Source organism: Chlamydotis macqueenii, chromosome 15, assembly GCF_036417535.1.
Source record: "Chlamydotis macqueenii isolate bChlMac1 chromosome 15, bChlMac1.mat, whole genome shotgun sequence".
In the NCBI taxonomy this organism is placed as follows: domain Eukaryota; kingdom Metazoa; phylum Chordata; class Aves; order Otidiformes; family Otididae; genus Chlamydotis; species Chlamydotis macqueenii.
This window is the reverse complement of record NC_141570.1, coordinates 8,024,734-8,041,875: the sequence shown is the minus strand read 5'-3', so window position 1 is coordinate 8,041,875 and position 17,142 is coordinate 8,024,734. Positions and strand designations below refer to the sequence as shown.

At 39.0% G+C, this 17,142-nt stretch overlaps 2 protein-coding genes across 6 annotated transcripts; one reads left to right on the top strand and one right to left on the bottom strand.

The window, feature by feature from the left end:
- Positions 1 to 178: 178 nt before the first annotated feature.
- On the bottom strand, positions 179 to 3,817 carry AIMP2 (aminoacyl tRNA synthetase complex interacting multifunctional protein 2). Its single transcript, XM_086759789.1, has 4 exons — positions 3,625 to 3,817; positions 1,998 to 2,204; positions 1,252 to 1,483; positions 179 to 702 (listed from the first exon to the last, which is right to left on the bottom strand). The coding sequence occupies exons 1-4, from the start codon at positions 3,754 to 3,756 to the stop codon at positions 317 to 319; spliced, it is 957 nt and encodes a 318-aa protein (XP_086615915.1). The 5' UTR covers positions 3,757 to 3,817; the 3' UTR covers positions 179 to 316.
- A 305-nt stretch (positions 3,818 to 4,122) lies between these two features.
- On the top strand, positions 4,123 to 16,834 carry PMS2 (PMS1 homolog 2, mismatch repair system component). Of its 5 annotated transcripts, none has more exons than XR_015260192.1 (16): positions 4,123 to 4,155; positions 4,498 to 4,637; positions 5,179 to 5,265; positions 6,400 to 6,502; positions 7,243 to 7,426; positions 7,921 to 8,088; positions 9,309 to 9,406; positions 10,156 to 10,255; positions 10,533 to 10,617; positions 11,008 to 11,160; positions 11,611 to 12,559; positions 13,420 to 13,587; positions 14,080 to 14,180; positions 15,081 to 15,250; positions 15,636 to 16,484; positions 16,640 to 16,834. XR_015260192.1 is itself a non-coding variant. In XM_086759570.1 (15 exons), exons 1-15 carry the CDS (start codon positions 4,136 to 4,138, stop codon positions 15,777 to 15,779), a joined length of 2,670 nt encoding a protein of 889 aa, XP_086615696.1. In that variant the 5' UTR covers positions 4,123 to 4,135; the 3' UTR covers positions 15,780 to 16,834. The 5 variants fall into 5 exon arrangements, 2 of the variants coding, with proteins under 2 accessions (XP_086615696.1, XP_086615697.1); XR_015260191.1 differs by having other exon boundaries at positions 16,588 to 16,834; XM_086759570.1 differs by having other exon boundaries at positions 15,636 to 16,834.
- Positions 16,835 to 17,142: the final 308 nt, after the last annotated feature.

Genomic DNA, 17,142 nt, shown 5'->3' with positions numbered 1-17,142 from the left:
CACTTAGCCTCAGTACAATTTAACTTGTGTAAATAAGCATTTGGGTCACAGGGAAAAATACAAGGAAAATTAAAAGGGCAGCTTCTATTTACATAGGACTAATTCAGATACCTGAAAATTATGAACCAAATGTACATGTTATGGATCAGTTACAAAAAAGGAAGGCTACGCCCAAAAGGTAGCTGTAATGTTTTTATTGAGTTTAGAATTCTGTCCAACTGTAGTACTTGAATACATTTCAGAAAGGACTCAAACCACTACAGCAGGCATGAGGTGGAATAAGATTAAAATATACACCATGATGAAGAGTACAGGCTTACTGTAGAAGCTTCATAACAGAGCTGAAAGGTGCCAAGTTCTCACATGACTTCATCCATTTTTGCACGTTGGCTGGGGCAGCGTTCGCACTACCTGTCTGCTGAAGCGCACACCATGCAACAATGTCTGCTACGGTGAGTTCATTTCCCACCAACCACGACGTCTTGCCCAGGGCGGCATTCATAGAGCGCAAGACTGCTCCTTTTTCCTTACTGCTACCTTCTTTTAGTTGGAAGATGGCTGTATCAACCCAGCTGTCAATCAGAGTCGAAGTAACTGCACTGTACTTCTGGCCAAACAGGGAAAAGAGAAATCTAGCAATGTTCCCCTCTCCTTCAATAGGGCACATTGTTTGAATGCTAAACTTCATCTGGGGTTTTGGAACTGAAATTGAGAAAAAGAAAAGAAAAAAAATGAATATCACCTAGTACAGAAGTTAAATATAATGGTAAATCTATGATCTATTTTATTTGTGATGTCAGCAACACTGTTAACATCATTAACCTGATGAAGAATTTTTAGTTTTCTTAGTCTAAATACTTAGAAGTAAGGCAGAAAACCTGGGATAAAAAGATCACTTTTTGCAAACTTCAGCCCAGTTTTCCACCTAATTTCCATTCTACCTAACTTGTTTGTAGAAACTGAAAAACACTTCTATTAAAAAACAAACAAACAAACAAACCCAAACTGTGGCTACAACCAACCATGTAAATGCTACACGTATTTTAATATCAGTAACCTCAAACAAGAATCTTCCTCCTCTGTCTCCATCATTGTTCACAGCTATAAAAAGAGAGCAAAAATGTTATCTGTAGTACGTATCCATCCTGTGTCAGCACAAAGACACCAAAGCATCTGTTGTCAAGGTTTTATATTTATAGCACAAGTTTCATTTTCTCACCTATTGTAAAATACTGATAACTTCATGCTTACCATCCTTCCAAATAAGAGTAAAGCCCAACTGATATTCATGACGTGGTTGCTTCTTAGTCTGCTCTCCGAAGCATTTCAAGAGGTTTTCTGGCACACTTTTCACCGATGAATGCGTGTGAACAGCTGATAATATTTTATAGCGTTCACAAAGCAGACTGTGCAGTACTAGTAATGACAGTGGAGGCAGAGAAGGATTTGCATTGATTACAATATCTTTCAGGGCACCGTAATCCTGAAGGGAAAGTAAAACATTCAGCAGATAAGACACATTCCAGGTAAAACTTTGAAGTAGCAGAGTTCTCATCTGACACCAAAATGTATATAGCCATGCATGTGAGTTATGTGATTCGCATTTGAGATGTGCAAACTTGTGTATTTCAAACTTGTTTAAACATTTAAACATCTTTTTTCCTCACAGTAATATAATCCAAGAACATGATGAGAAAAATTCTAGACCAATGTGAAGCCAAAGTTAGTTTCCAGTTAGTAAAACAAGAAACCAACTGTCATGATTTCAAAATTAACCGTTCCAGCTCAGATGAGAATATATAGGATTTAGTATTTGTAAATGTTTGTATCAGTAACCTCGATGCCCAAAACGAAATGGTAGTTGTAGGTTATTTGTAAGGGTATTAAGACTTTTATATTGAGTTCTGAGTGTCCCAGGTTTTAATGCCACCCTCCCAGTCCTGAAAATCTGAGAGCAATGAAAGTATCTATCAATGTATATCCTCAATTAAACTTACCTTTCCAAGCATCAAATCTAAATCTGCTCCATTTGTTGTCAGAGGAGAATATTCATCAGTTTGAATTATATTTGTTACATCTAAGTCAGCATCTGGGGTTTGTATCATCTTTGAGAGACCATCGACAGCACTCTTCAGTTCATACAAGCGTTTTAGAATCTCTTCTTGGCGGGACTCAAGTGCTTGAAGTGATGGGTCAGCCTCTTCCTACAGGAAAGGAAAAAAAAAAAACCAAGGTCACACAAACATTCACTCAGCTTAGTGTCAAAACAGTCCACCGCTCACTTGACAGTAAGTTTTGAAAGACTTTAAACACTTCAAATAACCAGAATGTCAAGGAATGTCATGGTCTTCTGTTTATCAGTTGTCTCTTTTGTCTGTATGAATGTGGCGAGAGATGGGTTATTTTGATTAAATCTTTGAGATCTTCCACTTAAACTATTTTTTAAACCACTAGCTACAGCAAAGCCCATAACATACTAAAAATCAGACCACAACCACGGAAACTTAAAATTGACAGTGAAGTGCTGAATTAAAACCTGAAGAACTAAAGAGCAGACTGAAGAGTCTTTGCTGGGGCTGCCAGACAAGGAAACTTCTCGGCATTTCAGGTAGTCAATAGGAGTAAAAAACCTGCAGGTTTAGATGGACCGTCTATCATACGAAATTACTCTTTGTAGTCATTCTTTGCTTCAGAGAATATAAACTATAGAGGAAAAAAAAGACCATGGGCTTTGTTACATGTTGATCCCAATGCATCTTTTTGTTATCTCAATTATCTTACAAGTCTCTTACACTACAACTCTTTTAAAAGACAAAAAATATATTCCTGTGGGAGGTTTTAAGTCTGCAAACTTACAATAATGTCAAAGAAATTTATTTAGATAATCCATTTATAAGCATCCTGAATAAGGACTAACAAAACCCAACTTATCAACCAAACTTCCTTCTTTCAGTGTAATGGACAGAGATCACAAGCAAGGTTTCCAAGTGAAATCGTGATACTCGCAATATTCTCAAAGACAAGACACAGAAACACCTCTTAGGTGAGCATTATTTGGCTAGTACACAATTCCATTAAATAAAAACCACTCTCAGAGGAGACTGGCAGTTAATACTTTGCTGTTGCAATGGGAGGGCATCTTAGCAAGCATTCCTGTGAAGTCCTGCCCCAAGTCTGCTCAGTGTCCCCACCAGCAACCTGGGTGTGGCCATAGCAAGTACTGAAAAAATGTAATGGCATCAAGTTAAAAACGGCCACAAACAGTGTGGAAGAATTCAAAGCATTCCTGGCACCACAGAGATGCTGAAGTAAACTAGGTTAATGTAACATAATATTTTGGGTTTTTTGCCTTATTTAAGACAGAAGTAACTGAGACTAGAAATAGAGGGTGTGTAGTTGGCGAGTTCCTATTTTAAGAACAGAAAGGAGACCTGAGCCAACAGGGAGATGATGCAACAGGGACAAGGCTGCTGGGACACAGGCCGCAACCCAAGGGCTTGCAAGGCCCCAGCTCGGCAGGGTACCGCCGGGGCGAGCACCGCGGGCCGCGGCCCGGGCAGGCCTCCCCCGCGGCCGGCCGGGCAAGCAGGCGGGCCCGCCTGCCCCTCGCTCCTTCCTACCTACCTGGGCCGGCGGGGAGGCGGCGGGCTGGGCGTGGCGGTGCAGGTTGGGCAGGCGGTACATGCAGGCGGGCAGCTGCTCCGCCAGCACCTCCCTGTCCACCCCGTGCAACGGCCTCACCTTGTACATGGGCATGGCGGCGGCACCCGTCCGCGCGGCGCACCCGCACCCGCTCCCGGCCCGCCGGCGGGCCCGCCCGCCCGCTGCACCCATTGGGCCAGGCGGGAGCACGGCGCCTTACTGACTCACCCGCCACCCAATGCACGCTGGCGGCTGCCGCACCGCCTCCTTGTCTTCTCTCTATTGGCCGTTGATTGGTTTGCGAGTTTCCATAGGGCAAAAGATGCAGCTGCCAGTTCTGACTGGATAGCACCATTGACCAATTGCTGTCAAGGGAGTTGCAACTTTGTTTAGGACTGGCGGGCTCTTTTCTCCAGCGGCCAATGACTGAGTGGGGGCGGGGTCTGAGGGAAGGGGAGCCGGAGGAGGGTACGGCGCGTCCGGCGGGGTCCCGATGGAGGCGGCTGCGCCCTGGTGAGCGCCGGCCCCGGGGCGGCCCGGGCCTTGCCCGCGGCGGTGCGGGCCGCCCCACCTCGCGGTTCCCTGCCTGGGCCACCCCTCCTCACGGGAGGCTCTGGGCCTGGCTCCCCCGCAGTGGGCCGTGCCCTGGCCGCTGGCGCGGTTGCGGCCTCCTCGGCCGCCCCTGGCTTCTCGGTTCCCGCCTCCGCTCCCGGCTTGCTCGGGCGCCCCGCGCTTGGATCGGTGTTTTACCCCCCTGGGTGCCGGGTGCCCTCGGCTGAGGGGAGCGGAGGAGCGCGGCGCGGCTGTCCCCCCCTGTTTCACCCACCCTGTCTCCCCCGCCCCTCCTCTCCCAAGCGCGCAGCCTGCCAGAGCCATCCGGCCCATCGACCGCAAGTCCGTTCACCGGATCTGTTCGGGACAGGTCGTGCTGAATCTTGGCACTGCCGTGAAAGAGTTGGTGGAAAACAGCCTGGATGCTGGAGCTACCAACATCGGTAACCTTCTTTTCATCGTCATTCCGTTACATTTCATAGGCTTCTAAAGTATTTTGTTTTCCTCGGGGCACACATGAACAAATCCATGCAGATACTTTCTCTTTGGGCCAGGCATGCTTGCAGTGATTTTACACGTCGGCTAAATAAAGCGTTTTGATTGCAAGGCTCTAGCCGGGCTCCTAGAAGCATATGATTTTTGTCTGTGTTATTTTATTTGTAGCCCTTTTTGCCACCGCATAAGGTATGTGGCCTGTACGGCAGTGGTGGTGAGGCTCTGCTAGCCGCTGGCCTCAAGCTGGCGGATGGTTAAGGCAGGGTTGCGGTTTGCAGAGCTGCCAGGGTGACAGCTGTTATAATTGGGAAAATTCTGTTCCAATGAAGCTGCGCTCTCTGCAAGTACAGGCTGGTTTGCATTAGATTGCCCTAACTTTTGACAGCTATGAGGACTGTTCTCTGGTAAAGTTACTTCAAGTACAAAATTAATACTGAATACGATGTACGAGCATACAGAGCTAAAAGACTTCATTACTCAATTTTGTAGATATAAAACTTAAAGATCATGGAGCAGAACTGATAGAGGTTTCAGATAATGGAGGTGGAGTGGAAGAGGAAAACTTTGAAGGCTTGAGTAAGTTGAACCTTTTCCATAGTTTATATTTGGACATTTTGAAAGCATATTTTCAGTGAGAAAGCTACTTTTTTATTTTTTTAAATGAGTTTCCGAAGTTTAATAATTTTTAATGGACACTTGGCTTTCACGTAATGCGTGCATGACCTGCAAGATTTGGGGAAAACTAGACTGGACTTCTGTAGTGCTATTGTGGTTATAGTTTTTGTAGCTCAAAAGTAGTCTTTGATTTGATTGCTTATTTAAGTGGGAAAAAAAGAATAGAAATAATTATAGAAGATAAAGTCCTATGTTCATTTAGATTCATTCATATTGAGTCATCAGTCATTATTGAAGGAGTCAAGCTTTGTGAAAGTGACTGCTTTTGAGAGATGAATTCTAAACTTGAATATTTGCTGAAAGTGAACTGACACTGCATGCCTGACTGTCAGATTTTCCATTTGCGAGTTTTAAATTGCACAAAATGGGAGCAGAAACAATACAGTATGGTAAATGTAACTGGCCGTTGCAACAAAAATATCTGCTTTTCTTTTTTCATTAATGACAAGGGATCTCTTTCACCGTAAGTTATTACTCAGTAACTTTGTGTGTTCACAGTATGCGTTTGGTACATCAGAAAGCTTCTCCTACTGTTCCAGGACAGTGACAGTTCAGGGGTATGGCTGCGAAGTCGGTTTGTGACCTGGTAACTAGTGCTGCACTGGTTTTGTAGATTGAGTCCTCCCCAGCTGTGATCATAGTGGAATAGGCTTATGCCTATCCACTGTCTATCATGCACAGCACAGCACTGCGGTGGTTTTGTTGCAGGGCAAAATCTGTGACAGGTACATCAGTAGCAGAGGCAGGTACTGTGTACTGCTCCGAAGCATCTTGTAATGCATGTACCAGTAATGCTGTATGAATTTTGGGTGTAACTGTGGACTAACAGGTGTATCTGAGGATTTTAAAGAGATCTTGCTTATAGGAAGAGAGGAAAGGAAGCATTAAGTATTAAATTATTTTGTCTCTAAAAATTTTGTAAACTACAATTAATAATATGGGAGGTTTTTTGCTTCTTGATATGCATGCAAAATCTAATTGCATGGACCAGTGTCACTTTGAAGTGAAATACATATTTTAAACATCTTTTTCCAGCTCTGAAACATTATACATCGAAAATACAAGATTTTTCTGATCTAATACATGTTGAAACATTTGGATTTCGAGGTGAAGCTCTGAGTTCACTGTGTGCATTAAGGTATTTAATATTAAACTCCTTATTAGTAGAAAGCTAATATATGCACAAAAATAACCGAAGGCAACTTTTCAGTTTACCATTATTGATAAACTGAGGCTTTGCAAACTTACGGGTTTCTTAATGTTAGGTCAATATTTAGCAGGAAGTTGCATGACATTCTGAGTCCTTTTTCAGCCAAAATTATTTTACGATTCTAGGCATCTGAAACCATTTTATGTTTCTAAGCACCTGATTGGTCCTTTCCTGTACAAAATTTAGCGTTACTTAAGTATGCAAATCTCTGCGGGATGGAACTGTGTACTTGTGTAAGTGTTTGATCCTCTGATGGAAAGCACTGTAGTATCAAAGGGCTGTGTTTGCTGGGCTATAACTCATTAAAACTTCATTTAACTCTTCCCAGACAAACTATACCTTTGCAATAGCACAGCTTTTGTTACACGGTTCTGTGCGTCACGAATGTTCCGCTGTTATGTATTAGTATGGGGAATGTAGTGTCCAACAAAACGAGACTTTTACATTGCATTTATAGGAGAAAAATGAAAGAGATAAAAATATTTGCATTGTAGCTAGGAAAATGTTACGCTGCTCTTCAGGTATGTTTTTAGTTGCTTGTGGTGAAGAGTTAGTTTTAATTAAATGAATAGTATTGATGTAGTTTCTCTGCTTGATTAGGTCATGAGGAATGGATAAGAAAATATAGTGCTGAGTGAGTAATTCTGTTGTCTCTTCCCCTCCATCAGTGATGTTACCATTTTTACCTGTCATAAGTCTGCAAAGGTTGGGGCCCGTTTGGTGTTTGATCACAATGGTAAAATTACTCAGAAAACTCCTTTTCCACGACAACAAGGAACAACTGTTAACATACAGCAGTTATTTTATACTTTGCCAGTGCGGCATAAAGAATTTCAAAGAAACATTAAAAAGGTAGGTTAGATCAGAAATTATTAGTTCAAAGGGGTGTCATAATCCAGAATTTATTCACTGCTGAATAATACTCAGTTCTCTGTAGAATACATTGATTATGTCAGACTATTTCATGCTTGTCTTACATCTTCATCAAAGAGGAAAACAGTCTTCCTGTATGCTTTCCTCTTCTATTTTGCAGTGGTTGGTTTTAAGGTACATTCTTAAATGTATAGATTTTGAAAAGAGTCAATATCATGATCACTTTTGTGTATTTTAAAATCAGGGACTGCTATGTTATGATTAAATATCAATCTTGTAACCATGCTGTTTGTTTTTAAAGACACTATTTTTCACATGTATATTTTTTAAATTTAGTTTGTGAAGATTTAAAAAAATGTTAAAACCACTCCCCCTTTTTGTGTTGCCTGCAAATATTTAATGTTTTGTTTATGTATTTTTGTTTTAAAAAGAAACATTCCATAGAAATGTGAAGTTTCTTTTTTCTTTAATAGGAATATGCAAAAATGGTCCAGATATTGCAGGCGTACTGTATTGTTTCAAAAGGAGTGCGGATTAACTGCACTAATCAAGTTGGCCAAGGGAAAAAAAACTCTGTGGTATCCACTACTGGAAGTCCTAGTTTAAAGGAAAACATTGGAGCAGTATTTGGACAAAAACAGGTATTACTTTTATTCTTTATAAGAGAGATAATATAGCTATATAGAGAGGTTTTTAATACCTAATAAATATAGGGGACGTAGGAAACTTCTAAAAACGGTTATGAGGATGGAGCATGTGTTGCCTTCTAGCACACCCTACAGGTTGGAAAAGGAGAAAAGATGCAGCCTCCACGCATTCCCTTGAAGTTTCTAAGTCTGCTCAGAGATGTTCTGGTGGAAGAGAAATTGTTTAGGAGATAGGGTTACCGCTGAATAGCTCTCTGAAGCCATTTTTATCAGCTGTTGTGCCAGTAAGCTTCTGAAGGTTTGTGCTTTTGAAAAACAGTACGGGCACCAAGGTCTATCTGTCACAAGGGCAAGCTATTTTAAAAATCCTAAAAATGGTACGATGTGGAAGTCTTAACTGAGGAACGGAAAACTGAGGTGTTTCTAGCTTTTGCAGCCTCTTCCTGTGAACCTAAGTTTAATTGGTGTTCTGGTTAACCTTTAAATGAGATTGCAGCAGCGGAAGTGTGGATTGTGATGCTTTCTAACTAATGCTATAAGAATTATTGTTATCCTCTAGAAGGAAGAAAATATTTAAAAAAAAAAAAGCGTGAGAGCATCCTTCCTTCAACTGTATATTACGATCATGGGGAATATTGAGTGGTTTAGCTTATCGCCTGCTTTTATAATATCAAATACTTAAATGTAAAATCAGTGGAAGATGCTCTAATAACAGAAGAATAATAGAGGCACGACTGGGAAAATATGTGTGTTAAACTTATCTGTACTTAGGCAGCTTGTGATTCAAATAACTTATATCTTCTAATAGTTTTATTGTTCTTTAAAAAGAAACTTCTGTTACTGTTTTTGCCTTTTGTTTTTGAGTAAAACTTGATTAGGTCACACGTATGTAGCTGGAGAGTCCAAATTGCATCAATCCTTTTGTTGTTCTGTCTATGTACATTTTAAAGTCAGGGTCTGTGAAATAACTACAGCAAAAGTAGTGATATTGAAGGATGAGAACAGCCATTCGTTAAGGCGTTGTTTCGGTTTCTCAGCAAGCAGTGCTGCTCTCTTCTAGTAGGTTTGGGTATTTTAAGTATTTGACTTGGTCAGCCAACTTGTAAAAAACCACCATTTTATCAAATAGATTTTAAGGCTAATAAATAACAATAGAATAGAAGGAAAAAAAATCTATACATGTTTAATGGTTTCACTTTTTTTTTTTTTTCCAGTTGCAGAGCCTCATTCCTTTTGTTCAGCTACCTCCTAATGAAGCTGCTTGTGAAGAATATGGACTCAGTGCTACTGAAGTGCCACAAAATCTTTATAGGTAATTAGAAAAGTAAAAACCACTGTGTTTCCAGTGGCATTTTACCATAACTCAAAACTAGGGAAGAAAAATGTGATGGTTAATAGTATTAAAAATAACTAAGAATGGTATAGTAGATATTAGTATACAGTTTGGGAAAGGCCATCACTTGATTTTTAAAGTTAATTCAGGACTAAGATGTTGGTTAGTCAGATGAGTGGGAAGAGAAAACTACTCTTCTTTGTGTCCTAGTTAGTTTTATATTACTGTAATCTGCTGAATGTCACCTTTGTCAGTAGTGTGAGTAATTTGGCGATGGGTTGTATCTCTTGTTTATACCTGTATTTCTTCAGTAGAGTTACTGAGAAATGGTATGAGTAGAACGTGAATTAGTTTGTGTAAGTGAATTACCCTTTACTTCTTACTGTACTTTTTTTGTCTCTCATTATATATAAGATTGACAAATAGATGCATCGATGACAGTTGACCAGTGACAGTTCACAACTGGCCTCTCTTCTGCTTTCAGAGCAGAAAAAATACAAATGCCACTTCTTTTGAAGTCACAGCTCTTTTTTCAGTTGTCTGATGACTTTTTGGAGCTGAACCTCTAACCTTTGTCAGAGAAGGAATTGGAGGAGGAAATATGTATTATAGTGTTTCTTTTAACCCCTTATAAAGTACTCTTCCATTAAATATGCTCAAAGTAAAAAAAAATTATTTTGCTTTGCTCCTTCATTTTACCTTACTGTTGTTATATTATTATTCAACAGTATTACAGGCTTCATTTCTCGCTGTGATCATGGTGTTGGAAGGAGTACAACAGACAGGCAGTTTTTCTTTATCAACCAACGTCCATGTGATCCAGCAAAGGTGAAGTTTTTGTTTTTCTAACATCACCAGTGCTAACTTGTTCGCTGTTGTCTGAAAGCCACTGGATTAGTAGCTGGTATGTATATTTGTGGCTTGATGTTGCAACGTCCTGTGTCTCAATTTTTTATCTTCATTGTGTTGATTTGTGTGAACAAAAACTCAGTCATACCGTATATGATTTAGTATGTTAATTGTTTTGAAGGGGGTTACATAACACATACTGGTGGGAAATAGAAGATTACTACTACCATTTATCGTTTTTTCATCTTTTCTGCAGGTTGTCAAGCTTGTAAATGAAGTTTATCACTTATACAATAAACACCAGTATCCATTTGTTGTCCTTAACATTTCTGTAGATTCTGGTAAGTTATAAATATTTTTCAGTAACTTCAGTAAACACTGTAAATTAATGGAATAATAAATTGTTTTTCTTCAGAGACTATTGTAACTTTTATCAGTATGACTTCCTGCGCTGTGGTTATTTTTTGATCTACAGTTGGTAAGGGAGAGATGGGATCTAGCTGTGGTTCCCCTTTTTTTCCCCTCCACTTTTTCTACATGCAAGAGTAACTTATTGGCTCAAGTAATAATAAGAAGGCTGTCTTGTGGTTAGCTTAAATACAAGAAAATTTGTATCATGTTACTGCACAGAATTAACTTCTGTTTTGTTCGCTGGAATGTTGAGAAACTTAAAAGTTTACTTTGCAGACATACTGTGAATGTTACCTGGTTTTTTTCTTTTTTTTCTTTAGAGTCTGTTGACATCAATGTAACTCCAGACAAAAGACAAATTTTACTTCAGGAGGAAAAGCTTTTATTAGCAATTCTAAAAACTTCTCTGATGGAGATGTTTGGTAGTGGTGTTAACAAATTGCATGTCAATCAGAAACTTCTGGACATTGCAGGTGGGACCCAAAATGTGGAAGTTTTTTGTGTATGATATGTGGTAGAGAATTGAAAATAGAAAAATCTATTTTAAAAAACTCAAAGAAGAAATGAGAAAAATGTCTGACTGTTAATTGAGATACCTTTAAGGGCAGATTTTTCATCTATTGCTTACATTGAAAGATTGTTATTGACATAAAATAATAAAGGAAGACTCTAAGTTATTAAGTGATTTACAGTCAACTTTATGGGGAAAAAATTAACACAAAATTAATTGATGAAGCTTGAAAAAATATTTCTCCCAAGGTATTGGAAGATATTCAGTGACTGTCTGAAGCTTAAGGGCTCCTTCGAGGGTTTGCTATTTTTCTACCTCTATTTTCATTCCCTTTACTAAAGCACATAAATTATTTTATGTTTTTTCAACTAACTTAGAATCTTAAAATATTATTTTATTCTGGTTTTATTAGGCAACTTGAAGAAGACGCTTCCTGAAGAGACAGAAGAGCCTCAGGCAGAAATGCTGCCTGACTCTGAGACTGAAAATCCAAGTGGTGAAGGAAAAAGAATAATGACTCTTGCCAGATTAAGGGAGTCCTTCTCTCTCCATCAAACGACAGAGAGTAATTTTCGAAGCCCTAAAAAGGTAAAACAGCAGCACAGCTCCCCTAGACAAATGTCACATGATAACATTTTGAGCACTGTAAAGACTCAAAAGGCTGTCTTGAGTAAGGAGTCTGAGAGTTGTCATAAGATGGACTCAAAGATGACAATTCCAAGCAGATATCTGAGGAAATTAGAAGATAATGCAGATTCTGAATTCTGTAGCACTTCTGAGTCAGATGCTGGATGTAGTACACCAGAAGTTGGGAGCTTTGTCACTAGTGAAAGTGTAATTAATCCTCCTGAAGAAGAATTCTGTAGCTCAGAACAACAACTTCAAAATGAGTGTCTTGAAACTGCTGGATGTAGTGAGAAATCATTGGAATGTGATGTTCAGGTCTTGAGCACTGAACCTGAGTTAAATCAAGTGAATGACTGGACTCGCCAAAATAAGTTAAATGAAGTGAATGACTGGACTAATGAAAACAAGTTATCTCAAGAAGCCATTAGTTCTTCCCCAAAAGTAAAACGCTTTAAAAGCCGAAGCTCTAAAAGTGAAGCAGATGACTTCAAGGCAGGTAAATGTCCTGAAGTGAAGAATACTAGGAACTGTATGCCAAGTGTTGATGTACTGGTGGAAGTTAAAAAGAAAACTGTGCCACTTGAATTCTCTATGAAAGTTCTTGCAGAAAAGTTAAAAAAGGTAATACAGCAACAACGGAGAAGTACAGAAACACAAAATTACAGAAGATTTAAAGCAAAAATTAGTCCTGGAGAAAATAAAGTAGCAGAAGATGAATTAAGAAAAGAGATCAGGTATTTTCACCTTCTTAACATACTGTATTCATCAATTAATAAAAATAGTTAAGGAAAAATGTAAGATGTCTTGAGGTGTGTGGGCAGAAGGCTTACGTCTCTACCTGTTAGTTTTGAATATATCTTTTATTTAACTTATGCCATTAACATCTCCATTTGGTAAGTTACTTTACCTGACAGAGCAGCTGTCTGAACTAAGTGCAAACAGAATGTGGAAAAAGACACTAAAAAGGTGGCCTCAAACATTATAGATTTGGCTTGGTTCAGACCTGTAATTTGCAGTGTAGTCAGAGAAACACCAAATTTCATGACAGATAAGAACACTCTGAAAAGACTCCGTAACTCTTATTTCTCCCTCATGTGAATGTGAAATTTGGTGAGACCTGGCTGTGAAAATAAGTTACATTCAGGTGGTTACTGGACATTAAAAGCGTATGATTTTTTAATTTTGGATTTTTACAAAGTCTTACGAAAGCCTTCTAATTGCAAAAAGAAGGCAAATATGTCAGCTGCCTTACTTTAAAACCATGATGCTGCCTTCAGTGTTATTCACTTGGACTATTCCCATACTGTCCGTTTCTAATTTTATTATCACTAGTGGCTGTATTTAAAATGAGAATCCTGAAAGAGTCCTGTCTTAATGGTGCATTGTGTTCTGCCAGAAGTGGCCTCATCAGTCAGTGGCAGATTCCAGATAACTGTACTTTTTCACATTCATATCCTGCTTAAATGAGTTGTTTGTTTTTTTAAAAATGTAAAGTGTGTTCTGCTGGGGAGAAAAAGATTTTTTTAAGTTCTACAGTCTAACATGATAACTGATGAGATGTAATTTATAATCTCTTTGTATTTTCTATATGCAGTAAAGAAATGTTTGCCAAAATGGAAATCATTGGCCAGTTCAATTTAGGGTTTATAATAGCAAAGTTGAATTCTGATCTTTTCATAATTGACCAACACGCTACTGATGAGAAGTACAACTTTGAGATGTTACAACAGCACACTGTTCTTCAAGGTCAGAAGCTGATAGCGTAAGTGTTTCCAGTGTTTTAACAATGATAATTATTACGTTTAATTCAATGTTTCAGAAGGATATCTATGATTATATTTATGTAACATTTCGCACATTCAAAACACTTAAGACAAAAGTTGGTTTTATATTCTGTGTTTCAAAGAGTCAATCTTCAAATGAAAAATAAATTCCACAGTTACAGTTATAGCTATGCAGCAGATCAAACAGATACCATGGTGCGCTTACATGGCAACCCGCAGTTGGGTAAGCATGGTCAGGCCGTGAGGATGTTGGAGACTGCTATTGCAACAGGGAGTGCTGCCCAAGCGGCTTTGTGAGTAACACTTGGAAGTGATCTATTCAGTAGTGAGATTTTTTTTTTTTTTTTTTAACAAATCAAAGTGAAATGTTTTAATAGAGCTTTCCATTGATATCTCCTTATTGCTTTTGAAACCTATCTTATCTGGTCTGCACGTACCTATGCAATACCATATTCTTCTGTCTCTTTCAGGCCTCAAAATCTCAATTTAACAGCTGTAAATGAAACTGTATTGATTGAAAACCTAGAAATATTCAGAAAAAATGGGTTTGATTTTATCATAAATGAAAATGGTGAGTTTGGGCCAAAATTACTGGAAGTAAAAAAGTTTAACAATTTTGTCTCATTTATTATATAAAAATCCCCTGTGGTAGTTATCAGAAACTTTTAAATAATATGCATTATAGTATATAGTTTGTTTGGTTTGTAAGACTTACTATTCTGTGGTCTCTTGTACTATTTAACAGGACACTGTAGAGTATTTATTTCACTGCCTTCTGAAGCCTCTTTGGAGTCACTGTTTGAGTATGTGGCTGGATGTGTTACATAAAAATCCTTTTATTATATCGGTATACGTGCAGGTGTCAGCAGGGTTACATGCAGGCAAACGATAAATCTAGTAACTTTAAATCAATACATACCATTGGTAAATAGCATTCTTTAGTTTTCCTTATGGCTGTAGCCTTGACTTGCTGTGTACTTTTGAGCAAATTGCATAACCTGCAGGCTCCTTATTTTTTTCCTTATACAGCAAGAATAACCAAAGTGCTGTGTGTTATCACTTTGTATTTGGGAAGTTGCTACAGACTTTTTCCACGTTCTTCAGTCCAGAATCTCCAATTTTTGCCTAAAAGGCTATTCATTATCCATCTCTTACCAACAAAAATCCTTACGTATTTTGTAGTCACAAAACCTCAAAATAGGTTCATAAACCATTTGTTCTTTGAAATTGAAGGGTTTGTCAGAAATTAGATCTATCTGCTTTTAGGTTTGCAAGTAATTTTTTTGTTTATGTTAAAAGGATATCTGCCATAGTTATCACTTTGGTTAGTTAATAACATCCATCAAAAGACTCCATTTAAACCTTAACATATATGCAGATCACATTCTATCAAATTGTTTTTTCAGTTTTTCTCTCAAGAAAAAGTAATTTCCTGTAGTGCTCTGTTTATTAATTATTGCAAATCTTTCAGCTCCTGTAACTCAAAGAGTTAAATTAATATCGTTGCCAACAAGCAAAAACTGGACTTTTGGTCCACAAGACATAGACGAGCTGATCTTCATGTTAAGTGACTGCCCTGGAGTCATGTGTAGGCCCTCCAGGGTCAGACAGATGTTTGCTTCTCGAGCTTGCAGGAAGTCTGTAAGTACTGCACTTGCTGTTTTCAAATAAATACCATGTTTTCTGTTGTATCATAGGTGGCTGTGTCTGTGTCTGTGTTGCAGGGGAAGTTTATTTACTGTTGAGTGTCAACAGCTGATGTCCTGCATTTTGTTCCTTCTGTTTTTGTCTACTGTAACTTTTGGAAAAATTTCTGGTAGTTTTTTATTTTGTTTCAAACTAGTGCACTTACAAACATACTCAGTTGTATTTTGTCTTCTTATCATCTTGTAGGTCTTTCTGCTTTTAATGCCTTGCACAGTATTTATTAGCTCTAGTAGCCAAACTGCTGCTTAACACCTGTGTCCGTTGTCAATGTGGAGAAAGAAAATAATAATTGGATTTTTTTTTTTGTCTTTACTTGCAGGTGATGATTGGAACTGCACTGAATGTGCAGGAAATGAGAAAACTGGTCACCCATATGGGTGAGATTGAGCATCCCTGGAACTGCCCCCATGGAAGGCCTACTATGAGACACATAGTCAGTTTAGACATGATTTCACCAGAATAAGTCAGTTGCTGTTTATTAACATTTTCAATTTTAATTTTTGTCAATATTTTGAGCTTTTATCATGACTCTTATTTTGAGTAAAAAAATTTTAGGCAGTCTTCAGATTTGAAGACAATAACACTTAAAAGCATTCAGCAAGGTTTCATTGTTGTTCCTGTCAAGTCAACAATATGAATATACTGGAATTCATGTGTAAATAGCATTTCTTTTATTGCGATTTACTGTGTGTATTACTTTTGCAATCAAGACTTTTAAAAAATAAATATAAACGTTTATATCTAAAGATCAGGAGTAGGTGGACCTAATTTATAGCAAATACACTGATTCTTAAATTAAGCGGAATGTGAATTTAAGTCTCTAGTAATGCCATAAAACAAACATTAACTTTCTATGTTTATACATGCTGAATATGATAACTTTAAAGAAAGTGTAAATTATATAAAAGTGAAAAAAAAATATTTTTAATTATTTTTACTTACTCTAAAGCTGGGTTTCATTACATAATTATTTCAAGCATTCATATTGCATTTACTTATTAACTTACTGGCATCTGTGTTTAAGGCTGAAATAGAATAATTCATCTGGCTTATTTACTTTTCATTGGCATTGTTCCCATCCATATTCCAAACATTTTTTTTCAAGAACAGGGATTCTTTTTCTGAGAATGACTGGAAAAAAGCTGTCTCACCAGGCACTGCCAATCAGGTCAGTCCAAATTCTATCTCAGTAGAATCAAAGTAGTTAGAAAATTGTCTTTGTGAATCAAAAATCTGTTAACACAAATAGCTAAGCTCTCCCATTTCTGTAGGACCAAGATTTGACCTTAGAAGTCTTTGTTTTGGTTGCTGCCTTTCCCTTAGCACCTCCGTTTACTGCTCACGGAGTGGAGTGGCAGTGCTGCCGCAGGTGCCCAAAGCAGGATGTGCCCCTTCTCTCGGCTGTGCGGACGTGGTGGGCTTGGGCAGCAGCCGCGTACGCGTTGTCTGTAACTCACCTATGGGTGTGAGGGGGCCAGGTACCGTGAATAAATTGTCTGTGTTCTGTGTGGAACATGTGCAACGTCTGCTAACCGGTATGGTCCATCCATGGCTTCTCTGCGTTAAAATGAACCCACAGAAGGCCGTTTGCTTCATAACGCTGAGTTACTCTCTTGACTTCAACCAAGCGGAAGGCCAGGCTCTTCTTAGGGGTGGCCTAGCGTGGCTACTGGCGCCGTGCCCTCCTCGGGGCAACGGGGAGGTGGGTTCCCTGCTCGCAGCGTGGGGCGTCCCCGGCACGGCGGAGCGGGCCGCCGGTGGGGCCGGGCCGCTGGTGGGGCCGTGCCTCGCCCTCCCCGCCGCGGGCCGGCCGGGTGCCGCGCTGC